Raw genomic sequence first — 15512 nt, 5'->3', positions numbered from 1 at the left:
AGGCCGAGAGACTCCTTCTCTTATAAGCCTTAACGCGTCAATGACCTCAGCTTAGGAACCGTCTGCTTCCCAGATCGATACCACAACGGAGGCAAAAAGAGCATTTGTAGCTTCGTGTTCACTGAAGTCAATTGGGCGTATTCGGCGAATAGGGATATCCCAAGCCAGTGCAAGACGCTGCTACTCTCCTGCCTCTAAGCCTGCGGACCCTGGCTAGTTGAAGGCCTGACAAGTGATGATCAATATTTGGTGGATCCTCGGTGGCCTGGAGGGATGTGTATGTTTGGGAAATGGTATCGGCGATCTGTCCGACCATTATATCGAGAAGAATTCAAAAGATAGGAGTGTTTAGGTAAGAACTACATAACAATTCCGTAATGATTACAGCACAAGCGACCGCGCGGAGCGGCAAACCAAACTGCCTAAGGAGAATGTGCGGTTTAGACAATGGAAATCTTGGCCATTCCTGCCCGCACTTGGGCTTCATAGGCCTGGACATCAACCACACAGCCTTCACGGCGGCTCTTTTCCGCAGCAAATACCTGGCAAAGGAGGTTCAGACCGTTCACAACCCAATGGACAACACCAAAGAATTCGTACCGTCAAGTGACTGCACAGGATATCATCGATGTCAACTCCGAGTACCTCCTGCTTACCTTCTGCAACGGCATCGATAAAAGCTGCAATTAGACCGATATCACCTCCCCCATGGCCGCTGTCTGCGTCTATTTCTACTTGATGATTCCGAACGGGATCGTTTCCCTGATCATACACCTTAGGATAAACTCTTATTTCTCAAAGTCTACGGTCCGAATTTCCCCTCGCATATCACCGATCAACTCTCCTTTGGTGAAGTGAATTCGAGTCTGACGCTCACAGATGAGCTCTGTGAAAGCGACCATAGTGAACGAAACAGTTTGTCCCTGGAGAATTCGACGTTGACCACTTGATGGTCAACAACATCGTTGCGTGACTCATACACGCATTTGCCGTATGGACCGTTCTGAAGCGCCGCTAAGACGGAGTCTCGTGTTGGTTTGCCGTCAGTAAGGACAGACACCGGCCAAGACGTCATTCCACCAGAGATAGGTTCCAAGTAGACTGACCACATGTCCAAAGATAGAATTAGTGGTGCCTCGGACGGCTCGAGTGGACAATCACAAACTTTTCTTTGCACTATAAGGGCAGCCTTTGTCTTGGAGGGGACATTCTAGGCATTTCGTAGCATCACCAGCCGTTGCGGGCTTGCTTTTCTTGTTGAAGTGAGAGAGAGAGCCGAACGAGGAAACTCGGACGGGGACTGCACCAAACGGTGCTAAATACGAACAAATAAGATCGATGTCACTGGTGTTCAAGGGGCTGGTCAACATAGCTCTCGAAACGCGATTCGAAACTTACTGGCAGCTCTTGGTCATCAGTGAAAACGAGCTTTCCCCCTCTTGGCACCAGTTGCCCCGTACCTTCCTCACGGGTCAGAAGAGGCATCAACTATTTCTACCCAGGATAAGCAGACGCACATATGAATGTGCAAAATGGAAGTATCCGACCTGACTGGTGTCAGAATGCACAATCGTGATGACTTCACTGAAAGAAACAGAACCTACAGGCTCCATGTGAACGATGTTGACAATTTCACCGAGTTCCTTGGACTCGATGATCTTCGCAATGGCCCGGGAGTACGGGGAATAACGCAGGACTAAGTGATTATTAACGAGACTCCTTGATCCCTCTAACGTTAGGAGAGCGACTAACCATGTCCAATGCCAAATATCTTCCCGGCTCTCTTCACGTCGTCCGCCATTCTAATGCATTCCTCGGGAGACGTAGCCATTGGCTTTTCACAGAGAATATGGTAGCCCTGTTCAGCGAGGGCATGAACAGCCGGTGCGTGCATCTTATCCTGGGTAGCGACGACGACTGCATCGGCAAGGCGACCAGGTCCACTGAGAGTATTCGAGTCGGGTCAACTTCTATGGAACGCCTTGAAGCGGCGATGAAGTCCTCCCAAGTGTGGAAAACCATCTCCTTGGAGATATTGTGGGTGCAAACCATATTTTTGCGCGTGTTTGGGCGGGGCTCAGCTATGGCGACCACCTTACATTTATCGGGACAAACGGTGGCGTATCGCGCATAAGCCTATGCACCGCGGATATCAATGCCAAAGAGCACCCTAAGGCAAATGGCCGTACACACATTACCTCGCTGGCCAGCTCCAATGATTGCAATCCTCACCGGAGGAAGATTCTGGTCCGACCATTGAGAAAGTCGATAGATGGTTGATCGGTGGTTGTGTGACTGTTTAACGCAAATCGTTACTTCCCTCATCCTGATAAGAGATGAATCGTACTCACATGTACTCTCGATTTATCGGCACATCAACCGACCGTGTCGAATCGACCGGGAAAGTCGCCGAATAACACATATCCAAAACGGAAAGGGAAGTTATTCCAAAGCACTAGGATCGCTCTGCACATAATCCGAGCTTCACGCGTGTGAATGGTTGACAGGAATGCAGTGCTGGTTTGCGCCTCTGGAGTGCCAGCTTCTGCACCGCGCTTCTGTAGCAAGTCCGCAGCTGTTGTCATTCAGACCGTACCTCGAAGCCCAGATTTTCATATGTAACCGAAGATAGCACATTATCCAATTCCAATGACGATCCCCTAACGATCTCACAGCGGATTCTCTAAACACCTGGTGATCTATGTGTTAGGATAACCCCAAGCACCTGTCCTCTCATTTTCAGGCTGGTTTATCCTAACGGGAGGGATTAGGGGAGTTCGAGTAAAAGTTGCAAGTTGCAAACTGTGACTCAGGGCTTTTGCCGACAAACAAGTGCCTTTCCGACCAACCATGACGACTTCACCACTTTCGCAAGACACCATCCATGCCGTGTCTGCCGCACTTCAGGTGTTCTCTGGACAACCAGACAAGGCCTCGATAGACGCTGCGAATCAATGGTTGCAAGATTTTCAGCGCACAGTCAGTCCAAGTTTCATGCGTTGCCATAAGTTGTGATCTGAAGTGTCGACGAGCAGCCACAAGCATGGGCAACATCTAATTTTCTACTACTTTCGCCTGACTCGCCACCCAGTGCAAAGACATTTGCTGCCCAAACATTTCGCGCCAAGGCCAGTCCAGTTTTTTTGGAGATCGATCCCGTCAGTTGAAACGACTTTGTTTCAGGTCACTTTCGATCTTCACCAAGTGGACGCGGCCCATCAAATAGACCTCCGCGATTCCTTAATATCAGCTCTTCAAAAATTTTCTGCCGGCCCTCGTGCTGTGTTAGTCCAGATTAGTCTCGCACTTTCTGGGCTCGCGCTTCAAATGCCAGAATGGAAGACAGTACTGCCTGACCTTGTCGCAGCCCTTGGACGCAATCCAGGCACTGTTCCTTCCCTTCTCGAATTCCTTCGAGTCTTACCCGAGGAAGCTACTGGCAACACTCGTATTCCGATGTCGGTTAGTCCGATCTATCAGCCACTGGTCCGATCCCGAACATCACCACTCAAAACGTCTTCTGGTCGCGCATGTCGGCGTCCTAATTATGATACCATCAGAACGACCAATACAGAGCCCGAGAAGCCGAGCTTTTGGGCGACAACGCGCCCGAAGTCCTCAATTTACTAACCATGTACATGCAGGCTCAAGGTATGTTTGGAGGAATTTATTTCTAGGAATTTGGTGTCTTGATTCCTGTTCAGGAGTGACGGATACTATCCATGAGCAAATTTTTCAATGCCTCAGAAGTTGGGTTGTTGCAGGCGAAGTGGAGGTTGCTGCTCTGGCCCAAACACCGTTATTCGATTTTGCCTTCGAAGCTGTTACTTCCGAGGCTCTATTTGACTCGGCCGTGGACGTGGCCTGCGAAGTCATTCATGAGACTCAAGAGGTGGATGATAATATGGTCGTGATAGAGCTCATCATACAGCACCTCATTAGGATCAAGCCCCTAATTGCGGCATCCAAGGATGATCCGGACAAGGTACGGGGATATTGTCGCATCTTTACCGAGGCAGGAGAGACGTATCGTGTTCTCCTCTTGGCGCACCCGGAAACGTTTTACCCGCTTGTTGAAGCTATTGCTGATTGTGCAGCCTACCCTGATCTTGATATCGTTCAAATCACGTTCAACTTCTGGTATCGACTGAGTCAGAGCATCGGAACGCGTCCGTCTGTCCCATCCCAGTTCCTTGATCTCTACAAGGGCCTCGTCAACGTCATGATCCGCCACCTTCATCACCCGCTTGACCCCAGCAGTATCTCAGCTCAGGAACACGACGAGTTCCGAGGCTTCAGGCACGTAATGGGTGACACCTTGAAGGATTGCTGCTATGTCTTGGGCAGTACCACGTGTCTCAAAATGGCGTATGACATGATTGTAGAGGCCCTTAAAAAGCCGACCACTGTTTGGCAGGAGATAGAGGCCCCCTTATTCTCCATGCGATCAATGGGCGCTGAAGTAGATCCTAACGATGACGAGGTGGTTCCCCTCATCATGGATCTTATTCCTAAACTTCCGCCGCATCCTCGTGTCCGCTACGCTGCTACTCTCGTCATCTCTCGCTACACTGAATGGGTCGATAGGCACCCTCGGTATATCCCCTTCCAGCTTGCGTACATCTCGGAAGGCTTCAATGATGCCGATGGGGATGTCGCGGCTGCTGCGGGCCAAGCCATGAAGTATATGTGTAAAGACTGCAAACAGGCGAGTGTTTCGATGCTTGAATCCAACACAGGCACTGACGACTCTACAGCATCTGGTGCCATTCCTACCGCAACTTCACACGTTCGCCCAAACCGTGGCACAGGGGCTCAGAGTGGAAGACAGGTTAGAGATATACGTGGCAATCGCCCATGTCGTTTCACATATGCCCATGGAGGAGGCTGCGCAGGCGTTGCGGAAGTTCACATTGGAACTCATACAAATGATTCATGACACGCTCTCTTTGGTTCAGCCAACGAAAGATCAGGTTCAGAGGATAGCTGGTAAGCCTCTGCCCTAACACCATTGTCCACTCGAATTACTCATTCGTTGATGAACACCCAGAAAATTTGGAATGCATATCGGTGATGCTGGGGGTTATTCAGGGCTTTGGTGAAGAATTACCTTCGGCCTGCCAAAACACTTGCGTTGCCATGTGGAACGTCTTTGACGCCCTTATCCAAAGATATGGCAACCTGCACTTCATAACGGAACGTATCTGTGATGCATTACGACATGGCATCATCTTCTTTGGAGAGAGTGGCCTTGCTGTAGTTCCGTCATTATTGCAAAGATCAGCCTCGGCTTTCGGTGCCAGTGGATTTGCATCATACATCTGGATTTGTGCAAAGATTGTGTCACGTTTCGGTAACGAGGAAGGGCTTGAGGTTCGGGAGGCTATCAAGGGCGCTTTTGAACTAATAAATAATCAAGTATTTTCTTTACTCAAAGTTCAAGAGCCAACCGATATTCCGGATGGTGAGGTCTGCTTTTATCACTGCGTTGCGTGATACTAACATGGGTTTCACAGTGCTTGAAGATTACATCCACTACCTCTATCAAATGATTGAATATGCCCCAAACATCCTGTTCTTGTCCCCCTCATACCCTACTGTGTTCCGGGCCACTCTTTCTGCTTTGACTCTCTACCATGCCGAAGTCATCCTTCCAACCTTAGAACTCATCCATGCCATATATCACCACGATTGCCTCTCTGTCAAAGCTCGACCCCCTCCGCCTCCAAACTTCCCTTTATACGCTTCCGCCATCAAAACTGCCACTAGCTCAGAAGGCTTCTCATTACTGAATCTTCTCTTAGCTGGACTCCTATCACAGTTCCCCGAAGAAGCGACACCGCTTGTCATCAGCATCATCCGATCGTTGGCACAATCCTTCCCACAGCAAATCGTTGCATGGATGCCAACTGCGTTAGACGCGGTATCGACTCAAAACTTGCCTGCCGACGCAAGAGCTGCGTTTACCACCGAATTCAACAGGTTTGTGCGCTCCAGTACTAACTCGTGAACCCAAGACTAATTTCCGTGTTTTTCACGGCTGCAGTGCTGTCAGCAGTGCACAGATGGAGAAGGTGAAGCAAGCGATCATGAATTTACACAGGGCGTCCAGGCGTGCGCGGGATCGGAATAGGATGGGAAGTATGAGGTAGAATGACCTATTTGGAATCCGTGTTCCACATTCACTTTCACCAGGATAGACCGACTTAATGTGGTTTTGTAAGGTACGTAGAGTATAAGAACTTGGATAGTACTGTCGATGCGGCACTTGTGACCCCAGCTGATGCAGAGCAGAATGTTTTCCGTGTGACAATCAACTAAATGACAGAACTTTAATAAAGATATGAAGGTGGTACACAAATCATCGATCGTGGATATTAGCACCGGTATTAGATCAGGTTCGACCTCGTCAACCGGATTCCTTATTTGATGGCAGTGGCTCAGGGCGCCTGTTACTCGGTGCCTCAAGTGTTGTTGGCCCCTCAGGCCATGCCTGCACCTGAAAAACGCTACTTCATCAAGAATTACTGACCGTGAGGGAGTCAGCGTCATAGGAGCGCGACACTTGTGAGGTCTGCAATGGAGCAGGCATCTGCTTCGAGGACTACAAGAGAGTAGTGAGTTCTCAAGGATATTTTGATCCAGTCGTTTACAAACCAAGTGGGGGAGGGAGATGCGAGTGGCAATAATGCCATCGCCGGGCCTAGGCATGGAACCGAACTGGTTCGAGTCCCACGCCATTGCATCAGGGAAATTCCAGGATTGCCGGGCGTTAACTAGTTTCATACAAGAAAAATTAGACACAGCGGTAGCTTCATATCTGCAGATGACTCACGATTAACAAGGAGAGAGAGGCTGTAAAATTTCGAGAGAGGAAGGTAGAAAATGGCGCTCCTACATCCCAAGGTGGTGAGGAGAAAGGAGCGATGCTAGGCTAAGGGTGCTCACGCATTGTCACTAATGAATCGAAACTTGAGGTGTGGATGGCGTCAACGCTGCGTCGGGCTGAAGAAAAGTGGCGAACCGACCGAGTTAATCTCCACCAGAATGAACAATGCGGTGACGATTACTATAGTCGCCGTCCCAGTTTGTACAGTCACTGTAAAGCGATAGCAAATGAAAGTCACGTTCAGCGGCCAATGATGCTCCAACGTACATCGAATCATGTCCGTAATAAGAGCGTCAGATCTTGTCAAACCCGTCCTGTGTGAGTGGAGGTAGAAGATCATGCTACCGGTAATCATAATGTCGTCCAATATATGTAGGCTGAGTCCCACGGTGCTCAGAACTTTTGTGCCGACGGGATAACGATACGTGAAGTTCTCGATAACCGTGTTGCTGACCGTGATCCCAATGGAGCATAAAAGAATGAGGGCAGAACACATCGCTATGAACGCCGCAAACCAAAGACGCTTCGTTAGGATCCAAACTCTGCAGATGCTGATGAGGAAGTCGCAACTCTGAGCTTGAGGGTGACACCCGCCTACCTCCGCGCAAAGAAAAGCTGGACTGGAAGAGATACGAGGGCCTAGAGACAATATTTAGAATCCACCCATAACTACGGCTATGTTCCGGTCTCTTACGACAACTGTTGGGACTGGGAAGGAAAAGTGTGAGGAGGGAGAACCAAGCGTGGTAGAAATGTTTACCTAGATTGTATGCTACGCAACGACGGATTAAGCATGGAACTATATGGCATAATATCAGGTACTCACACCAGGTTGTGGCGTGAAACGCAGCAACATTCCCGAAATTGGTTACACAATAGTTCCAGACCAGGTAAATTCTAATAGTGATATGAAGGTTACGAATTATTTCAAGTCCCTAGCTTGGGAGCTCACTCCAAAGCGACAATGAAAACTTCCATGCCCAAGAGATACAGTACCTGGGGCAGCATGAATCGTCAATTGATGACTGACAAGGATTGAAGTTCACTCACTAGGAACCTAACCCATAGCCTATCGCTATCAGTCGAGAAATAAGTGGCACATTGAAAATCCGTACAAAGACACGTACGAATGCTTCGTCGTGAAATATTGATGAGTTTGAAAAATCACAAATCCGAGCAACAGCGTGTTAAAGGTGCTACCAAGCAGGAGTGGTCCAAGCCTAAGCGCAGAAGAACTTCAAGGCGCGTTTAAACATAGGGAGAAAAGCTCCACACTAACCACAAATCGAGCGGGCCCCCCATGCTTGAAAGATTGGGAGCAGTCGAGCTTCAGGCACCAGATAAATGTGGCTTCTCAATTTCGACGGTGGAGTCGTCAGTGTTCAAGTCCCCAGCTCTCGAAGGCGCGAGCAGTTGATGGACTCGTTTCCCACCGCAACGGCTTTTTGTCTGAGCAGGGAATGATCGACTAGTGCTAGTGCTGCCAATCATCATCACCCAAAGGGTTTCGGGGATCCCCGATCTCATCAGCAGAAATGAATTGATTGATTAATTCTCCGGATTCCGGCCACAACGTTTAACCAAAGTAGGTTTTTTGCTTGTGTGCCTTCGCTATCCCCGCTCCCCAACTCTCCGAGGAAATAAAATATCGCATCGTGTGTGGTATGCGCTTGGAACATAACAGTAAAAGGCTCAAAGCTTTCCCTCGATGAGCTCCTCGGATACCGCCGATTCGAAGCGTTCACCCTTCATTGAATTCAACATTCGATCTCTGGCTTTCTCCTCCTTCATCCGGTTCAAATTCGGCCTTCCAAGTACAGACAGGTAGTGATACCAGGAATAACCTCGACCCGTGAAGGCTGACTTCCGAAGGACCGTTTTGTCAAAGTATACTTCGAGTTAGTGCTTAGTCTGGAGTCAACACCTTTGAAAGACATGTCACACCTATGCCAAAATAGTATTCCCGAAATGCTGATAGCGTAGAGATCATCAGCAATTTAGAATCCTGGCTCACAAATTCCGAACTGATGGTGGACGTTGATCATATTACCATTCTGATCACCATTTTTCAGTATCATTGATTCAATATGAAGGAATTTGATGAACTAAGAACTTGGTCCGTTTCTGCCCCGTACTGGGGGAGGAACGAACCAAGAGACGTGGCTCATGCCAACCTCCCGCGTTTACTACCGGTAGGGCCACACATTCTGCCCATGTTGTTAACGTGTCTCCACCACCTTGCTTCAACCTCACAGGTTGGCTCCAAAACGGCCCGCCTATTCCGAGTATCCGGTCATGTCCCAATTACTACAATGTATTCATCTTAGTTACAATATTTCGATTTGGAGTCTAGTTATTAGTTGAAGGCAGGGTCATGATGCCTCAGCATTATACTATCTGCTGAGATCGATTAGTATTAACACTAATATAATGTTCTAGTCGAGGATATGTTTTACCAATGATGTCATCTAGTTGGCGAGTCTGAAGCAAGAACTCAGAGTTTGGGTTTGTCACTCTCCGAGCGCTTAAGCACACCACGCGCCACGCCTTCCTGAGCTGCTACTGCGATTAACTTGCCAGATTGATCATAGAACTGCGACATGGCGCCATCAGCATCGCGCAAGCTCGCCGCAGGCTCGCCGCGACTTACCACACCCTGTACAACGCCCCGGCCAAGCCCAGCGCGAGGAGAACCCATCTTTTGTTTTGATCCATTAAGCGACAAAATACGATGCAATGGGAAGGAGAGCTTACGACGAAGAGTACCCATTCACTGCAATCGAATTCATGATCGTAAAACCACAATGAATGGTCTAATGAAGCCTAGCAAATATGCTTTAGTGATACAGTTACCATGATATAAATAACACATTTTTACCATCATTCCCATACCCTGGAAATTGGAATTCGCAGGATTCGACAAGACTGCCCTAGTCACACTGTGTAAGCTGGACAAAGTAAGTGAGCGAATGTCCCCCAAATTTTCACATCCGATCACTGCTCACAAGTTAAGATCCGAAATGTACGCAAGGATGCACTATACGACTCAGTGAGTCTCTTGTTCCAGATCGAACGAAGTAGATTACCTTCTGGAAGGGTGCATCAAATTTAGGGATCGATCTTGCCCGCATCCAGTACATAGCGGGAGTATGTTTATCCGTGCCCTCTCCATGTATGGCAATTCTGATCTCGATAGGACTGTTGATGCGATCCTAAGCAGTGGAATGAGGACACAGCCGAGAAGAAAGCTCATGCCCGCCCCACCTGCTTTATTCTTAACAGGTAAGCTTTCCGGTCTAGATCAGATACCGCGTCTGCCCTCCGTTGCAGGATATCAACCTGGGATATGGATTGCTGCGGGGAAGGGACGCCCGGGGATATGCCCATTGGGCCACAGGGCCTTCGGGCTCCAATCGGGAGAACGAGACCATCATGGCAAAAACGGATCTTCCTTTTTGCACTGCTTTAACGCCGCGGGTGGCGTAGCTCCGTCCTACAATAGCCGGGGTGCGGTGGCATCAGAGAATGAATTGAGCAGCACAAGGATTTACCAGCCAACCTTCCCGCACCCTATCAACATAATATAGGATTGGGATCGAGGGGTTTGCATTTAGCAAGAAGTAACACTGGTGCACGGCCACGATCATCAATAGAGAAAAGACATGGTACTTATGCTGGGGACAACGATTAATCGAAACTTACATGCAAAGACTGAAATAAGCGTGAGCGTTAGAGGCCGCATTAATGATAGTCCAACTCACATGGCAATGCAGATCATCTCGAACTGTCTTGCTGGCGGCAAGCAGCGCTTGGGATATGACCTATTCGTGTTATGTAAAGCAATGGTCTCTCGAGCCGTTGTATGCATACTTGGCCTCCAAACACTCCACGACCTCTGGCCGGGACCCATAGAGACTTCGTCGGTGATCGAAACCTTCATGGCTGGCGTGAGCTGTAGATTGCAGCGGTAGCGACTCTCCTCACAAATTCTCGTCAAGTTTCTCCAACTCGAGTGATGCAGTGATGAGTTGGTGTTCTATCTGATGTGCATGGGGGTCAATCGTGTCTCCTGGTACTGGTATGGCCATGGCAGAGGTGTGGAGTTCAGAGCCAAGCGCAGCCCCTTTGCCCGTAGAAATCATGGAACTAGTTGTCGGGTTTACTAATCGTGAAAACACCGGCCCCGGCATATCCGGAAAAAGGAACTCCTCTACACGTGACACTCCTGTAGCGGAGTTGGCCGAAGTCTGTTATTCGGCACTAGCGCCCATAATGTCAGTGTCACGTCCCAGTACACCACCACCCGAGACCCAATACCTACGAATGATCTGACTCCTGAGAGTGTCAAACGCATCGAACTGAATAGGCTGAAGGCGAAAGCTAGGCTTAGGGAGTCGGAAGCTACCAAAGCGTCCACCTCTTCCTCGCGGAATGCCAATAACAAACGGCCTTTGCAAGTAACACTTGCCACTTCTAAGTCTCCTACTGCACCTTCCAAGCAGCCTGCGCTGGTGAAGGACAGCCGGTTCGGTAACTACTTTGAATATGACTTGTCCAAGATGGTCAATTCGAAAGGTGGATTCCTCATCGAGGACCACGAGAAAATAGACGAAAGAACCAAGAAGCTAGAGGAACAGCGTGCTGCGCAGCGATCGGCGCAGAAACTTGATCCTCGTACGCTGACTCATTTCCCGACTTGATCACTTACTCACCATGTCTCAATTGTTAGCAATATCATTCGATCCCTCCATGAATCTTAAATGCAAAGAATGTCGTTCTACGGACATCGATTATACATTTAAGCGCGTATTTGGCGTTCTAGTGTGTGAGAAATGTAAGGTCGAAAAGCCAGAAATGTACAGTCTCCTCACAAAGACAGAGTGCAAGGAGGTGAGTCAGCCAGCGCACCCAATATTGTGCATCCTGATCCGCCGCAACAGGACTATTTACTGACTGACCGTAAGCAATAATCAGCTCGCAAAGGTATCCCATTTTCTGACCTTTTATAGCCGAGCTCCGAGACCACGAAATTCTGCCTCACCTCCTCAAAGCAAACCCACACAAGTCGACATGGAACAACATGATGCTATTTGTTAGATTCCAAGTGGAGGAATTTGCATTCAAGAAATGGGGCGGTCCAGAAGGACTGGATGCCGAATGGGAACGACGGACTGCCGAAGCTAAGAAACGGAAGGGCAAAAAATTCGCACAGAGCCTTCAAGAATTGAGACGGAAGACTCGGGAGAGTGTGTGGCAGATGAGGAAAGACGAGGAGCACAGACATGAGTTTGGCGCAACGGAGGTGCGCGAGGACGGGAGTGGGATTCAACGATGCGTTGAATGCGGGTTTGAGATCGAGGTTGAAGAGTTTTGAATGACTATACGTACGGATTCGTGTAACTTATTTGCTCATGTATTTTCTTATTGGAAGGAATGGTGACCTGTTAGGCAGGACTCAGTGACGCTCGGCGCTTCTATCTGAATAGAGTTTTGCACATATGTCGCTTCAGAAATCCTTCGCGACAGCGAGGTGGATACGATCCCAGTCAACATTCCATCGGCCACCCAGAATACCGTGGTTCGTGCGAAGAGAGCCGCAACTTCAACCTCCCCCTCAAGACACTGAACCCCAGCTTCCCCCGCTCCCTTCAGATGTGCCCTCTCATCTCCACACTTTATATGCCCATTTCGCTGCCCTCCCTCATCTTGAGCGCTCATCGATACTGGTCTCTCGCCCACCACCTCCAAGACCTCCACCGCCAATACAATTCCGACAGCCGCAAGGCAGACGGCGTCGAGGTGGCCAGCTATATGCGGGGGAGGGTGTCGGCGAACCACAGTCGCCTTGGAATTGGGTCATTTTTGCTCAAGTAAAAGAGGGGACAGAAGGGAAAGGCTCCATCGAGGTAGTCATGCGAAGTGCTCGACAAGCGGTGAGGGCGTTTTGTGACCATGAATCCCACTCAGACTTAGAGCTCCCAATGCAAACCAGCTCGCGTCGTCACATCCGCACTTGGCATTACCACGAAAAAATCGGTAGGCAGGGCCACTCAGGATGGATGGGGTTTTCTTGACATGGGCGATACCGCGATTCATGTCCTCAGCAAGGACGCCCGTGAAAAGTGGTTCTCTGATAACGCAGACTATGATTAGATCTGAGTGTGTCTTCGTCCGAAGTCTGTTGTGCCCCAATTAAGGTCTGGCCAGCAATGGACTGGGCCGTTATCCAACAGATTTAGTTGTAGAAAAAGCTGACTTCCGCATCCTAAAATGAGTCTTCCGAACAGGACCTCCACCAGCTCCCACTTCTGGTTCTGGGCGAATGTGTCTGGGTGTGCTTACGCCCGTAACATGAACATGACCAGCAAAGGCTGCATGCACGCCGTTCTAAACGATTGCTTTCCTGATCAGCTCTGAAAGGTACAATGTCCCAATCTTCCCTCTTGCACCCCACTCGTATCCCTGTGCTCACCTACGATCCAATCATGTGGAATTCTGCCTGTCATTGCAGTTGTTTGATCACGGCAGAGATTAATGTTGAAGCACCAAATATCTTTCGTCAATGCGGTCCAGGTGACAAATGAGTGGAGATTTATTGAAGCTTGACAAAGACACTGGTTGCCGAGAACTCTGAGAGGTGTACGATCTTATTTCCCCCGACTCATAAGAGTGCCAGTTGGCTTCTCGCGGGTCAACTTGCGAGAGGTACTGCTAGTCCACCCTGATCGTACGGCTAAGGTGGACGAATGCATTCAGGAGTTTAATCTGGCAGCTTGTGTGATCTCATGACAACAATGCGCTCCCCCAAAGGATTCTATGACACGCCAGGCATCCAAACATTTTAGAATGGGTACATCATCGCTCACTATCATCGAGCGCTACGTCCAACTGTGTCTGACGCGTGTACCGTCAGAACCCTTGCTGGCAGTATCCTGTTGGACTTGACATAGACGCGATAGCGCAATATTTGCTGATACAATTCGTGTCTTGTTCTCCGAGGTAACAAGGAGCACCTGGACCTCCCGCTAAACAACGATGATCTGTACAATTATCTTTTATAGTGAAAAAATGGTAAGTGATAGTTCTGTTCTAGGCAGCAGGAAAGGAGCTTGAACGTACTGGTAATGCATCCCGTCTTGGCATCACAGTAGTTTCCCTGTGAAAAATGCGTTTCATAAGAGTCACAGGAGTTCCATCAGTCAAAGTGACGTACGACGTCAGTGGGGAAGCACTACGACAGTGCTGGAATTAGCTAGGACGTCTAGTTTTGAGGCACCGGAATGCCTACCTGAGTATTTTGTCCAATTCCAACGAAAGGCGGCATGCATCGATCTATGACAATGCATGCCCATAATGAGAACCTCAAGGAGTCAGAAAAGGTGATCATCTTACTGCCGTAACAATCCGAATTTGTGTAGCAGAGAGGGCCATCGGGACCATGGAGACTGTACGAAGTCCCAGTATTCTTGTCGCACACCCTTCTTTTAGTGCAATGTTCTTCATGAAGGGAGATCGTGAGGCGCGTTGAAACTAAATGTGCGGGCGAAAAGCTGAGGACTTACTGCTAATACAAGTGGAATCACTTCTGCATGGTACACCCGCGGGACTAGGAGAACAGATCTTCTGTCCATAGTACCAATGCTGCGGCCAACATTTTCGCGATTGACATTGCGAATCTTCAGTGCAATTAGCTCCTAGGGGCTTCTTAGTCGGAACGCAGTGACCATGCTTGTCGTGCTTTTCGTACGGAAGACATGGCTTAGGGTGACCGCCACGGAGTTGGGGAGGTTCCGGGATTAACTCGGGAGTGGCCAGCGCTCTCGCAAGGAGGTAAAACGTAGCGAAGGCCAGTACAGCAAAGGACGTCTTGAAGGACATCGACTAGGTGCTTGCAGGTCTTGAGGGAGGCTCCACGCACTCTAAGGATGACTATCTGGCTACTTGGTGTCTTCTAGAGTTCGCCGGGGTAGCCAGCGATTCATATTCATATTAAGAGTTGGATAAATACGTCTGATTTGACGTAAATCGGTCAGAAGGACCGTAGCTGCACCCGAAATCGGTACGGCCGTTATGCGTAGGCACATCGGGTTGATAGGCAGACGCGCTCTTCAACAGCGTTCCGCTAGCTGGCTTCCATAAGGCCCCGAATTCGAAATGAACGTGCCCCTTCGGCACCGAATGGCAGACCCATCGATCCTTTTGACAGCGCTCTCAGTTCAAAACCTATTTGAGGCTACTCTTCTGGTATATATTCTGACTGCTGAGCAGCTGATGCCTGGTTCTACCTCGAAAGGAAGGTGGGGAGGTAAATTGAATGGCATCCAAATCTGATGAAAGGTACATGCAGCTCCCCGCAAAGCTTCAGTTGTTGCGCAGATTTTGCGATTGCGGGATTAGGGTTCGTGACCATTATATAAGCTATCAGGACTTCAAGGTGGCCCCACGCTCATGCCACATGCCATCTGAACAAGGTGCATAATATGATACGTGCAGATCACACCAGTTTACTTGAAATATTCTCCAACACCGCCTTCACTCAGTTACCGTCAAGGGAACATACCTCCGTTGGTCCCATGGTCAGTAACCCTGACAATATCCTGTCGGACTTGACATGCTTGCGACT

The 15512-nt window shown here is 49.2% G+C and overlaps 7 protein-coding genes across 7 annotated transcripts; 3 read left to right on the top strand and 4 right to left on the bottom strand.

Moving 5' to 3' along the window:
- Positions 1–438: 438 nt before the first annotated feature.
- Positions 439–2812, bottom strand: EI90DRAFT_3051869 (NAD(P)-binding protein; the record flags this gene model as incomplete). The annotated part of the gene is made up of 12 exons (XM_039059889.1): positions 2352–2812; positions 2194–2227; positions 1980–2136; positions 1753–1917; positions 1605–1696; positions 1518–1547; positions 1399–1460; positions 1166–1344; positions 910–1101; positions 807–886; positions 601–774; positions 439–542 (listed from the first exon to the last, which is right to left on the bottom strand). Exons 1-12 carry the CDS (start codon positions 2420–2422, stop codon positions 441–443), a joined length of 1338 nt encoding a protein of 445 aa, XP_038918078.1. The 5' UTR covers positions 2423–2812.
- Positions 2813–2886: 74 nt separating this feature from the next.
- On the top strand, positions 2887–6359 carry EI90DRAFT_3051865 (ARM repeat-containing protein; the record flags this gene model as incomplete). The annotated part of the gene is made up of 7 exons (XM_039059888.1): positions 2887–3462; positions 3561–3651; positions 3705–4708; positions 4758–4989; positions 5051–5464; positions 5517–5982; positions 6047–6359. Coding segments are annotated over exons 1-7 (2443 nt in total), but the record flags the coding sequence as incomplete, so codon positions are not given.
- Positions 6050–8206, bottom strand: EI90DRAFT_3051862 (uncharacterized protein). The gene is made up of 14 exons (XM_039059887.1): positions 8169–8206; positions 8017–8109; positions 7940–7964; positions 7842–7885; positions 7716–7786; positions 7650–7661; positions 7584–7597; positions 7488–7528; positions 7157–7431; positions 7029–7099; positions 6949–6971; positions 6836–6894; positions 6658–6776; positions 6050–6604 (listed from the first exon to the last, which is right to left on the bottom strand). Exons 1-14 carry the CDS (start codon positions 8189–8191, stop codon positions 6518–6520), a joined length of 957 nt encoding a protein of 318 aa, XP_038918076.1. The 5' UTR covers positions 8192–8206; the 3' UTR covers positions 6050–6517.
- Positions 8207–9383: 1177 nt separating this feature from the next.
- Positions 9384–10977, bottom strand: EI90DRAFT_3121652 (thioesterase-like superfamily-domain-containing protein; the record flags this gene model as incomplete). The annotated part of the gene is made up of 13 exons (XM_039063426.1): positions 9384–9482; positions 9540–9587; positions 9644–9712; positions 9768–9837; positions 9895–9926; positions 9976–10101; positions 10154–10228; positions 10285–10382; positions 10449–10515; positions 10592–10600; positions 10651–10710; positions 10760–10823; positions 10874–10977. The coding sequence occupies 13 exons, from the start codon at positions 10975–10977 to the stop codon at positions 9384–9386; spliced, it is 921 nt and encodes a 306-aa protein (XP_038918075.1).
- Positions 10978–11161: 184 nt separating this feature from the next.
- EI90DRAFT_3181788 (XPA protein C-terminus-domain-containing protein) lies at positions 11162–12287 on the top strand (the record flags this gene model as incomplete). Its single annotated transcript, XM_039066365.1, has 5 exons — positions 11162–11174; positions 11198–11563; positions 11619–11779; positions 11830–11848; positions 11899–12287. The coding sequence occupies 5 exons, from the start codon at positions 11162–11164 to the stop codon at positions 12261–12263; spliced, it is 924 nt and encodes a 307-aa protein (XP_038918074.1). The 3' UTR covers positions 12264–12287.
- On the top strand, positions 11894–13422 carry EI90DRAFT_3051855 (uncharacterized protein). Its single transcript, XM_039059886.1, has 2 exons — positions 11894–12835; positions 12882–13422. The coding sequence occupies exons 1-2, from the start codon at positions 12388–12390 to the stop codon at positions 13040–13042; spliced, it is 609 nt and encodes a 202-aa protein (XP_038918073.1). The 5' UTR covers positions 11894–12387; the 3' UTR covers positions 13043–13422.
- Positions 13423–13635: 213 nt separating this feature from the next.
- Positions 13636–15189, bottom strand: EI90DRAFT_538622 (uncharacterized protein). The gene is made up of 6 exons (XM_039067758.1): positions 14452–15189; positions 14282–14386; positions 14178–14221; positions 14103–14120; positions 14009–14045; positions 13636–13941 (listed from the first exon to the last, which is right to left on the bottom strand). The coding sequence occupies exons 1-6, from the start codon at positions 14765–14767 to the stop codon at positions 13799–13801; spliced, it is 663 nt and encodes a 220-aa protein (XP_038918072.1). The 5' UTR covers positions 14768–15189; the 3' UTR covers positions 13636–13798.
- Between the last annotated feature and the right edge of the window lie 323 nt (positions 15190–15512).

This window comes from Cantharellus anzutake (assembly GCF_015039405.1).
Source record: "Cantharellus anzutake strain C23 chromosome Unknown EI90scaffold_16, whole genome shotgun sequence".
Classification (NCBI taxonomy): Eukaryota; Fungi; Basidiomycota; class Agaricomycetes; order Cantharellales; family Hydnaceae; genus Cantharellus; species Cantharellus anzutake.
The sequence above is the reverse complement of the archived record's forward strand: the minus strand, read 5'-3'. Positions and strand labels throughout refer to the sequence as shown.

Coding starts and splice junctions, on each gene's coding strand:
- EI90DRAFT_3051855 (XM_039059886.1), top strand. CDS start 12,388: ATGTCGCTTCAGAAATCCTTCGCGACAGCGAGGTGGATACGATCCCAG. Junction 12,836..12,881: donor ACAAGCGGTGAGGGCGTTTT/GTGACCATGAAT, acceptor AATGCAAACCAG/CTCGCGTCGTCACATCCGCA.
- EI90DRAFT_538622 (XM_039067758.1), bottom strand. CDS start 14,767: ATGTCCTTCAAGACGTCCTTTGCTGTACTGGCCTTCGCTACGTTTTAC. Junction 14,387..14,451: donor TGATTCCACTTGTATTAGCA/GTAAGTCCTCAG, acceptor CCCTTCATGAAG/AACATTGCACTAAAAGAAGG. Junction 14,222..14,281: donor AAATTCGGATTGTTACGGCA/GTAAGATGATCA, acceptor GCATTGTCATAG/ATCGATGCATGCCGCCTTTC.
- EI90DRAFT_3051862 (XM_039059887.1), bottom strand. CDS start 8,191: ATGGGGGGCCCGCTCGATTTGTG. Junction 7,787..7,841: donor GTTTTCATTGTCGCTTTGGA/GTGAGCTCCCAA, acceptor TATCACTATTAG/AATTTACCTGGTCTGGAACT. Junction 7,100..7,156: donor TATTACGGACATGATTCGAT/GTACGTTGGAGC, acceptor ATCGCTTTACAG/TGACTGTACAAACTGGGACG.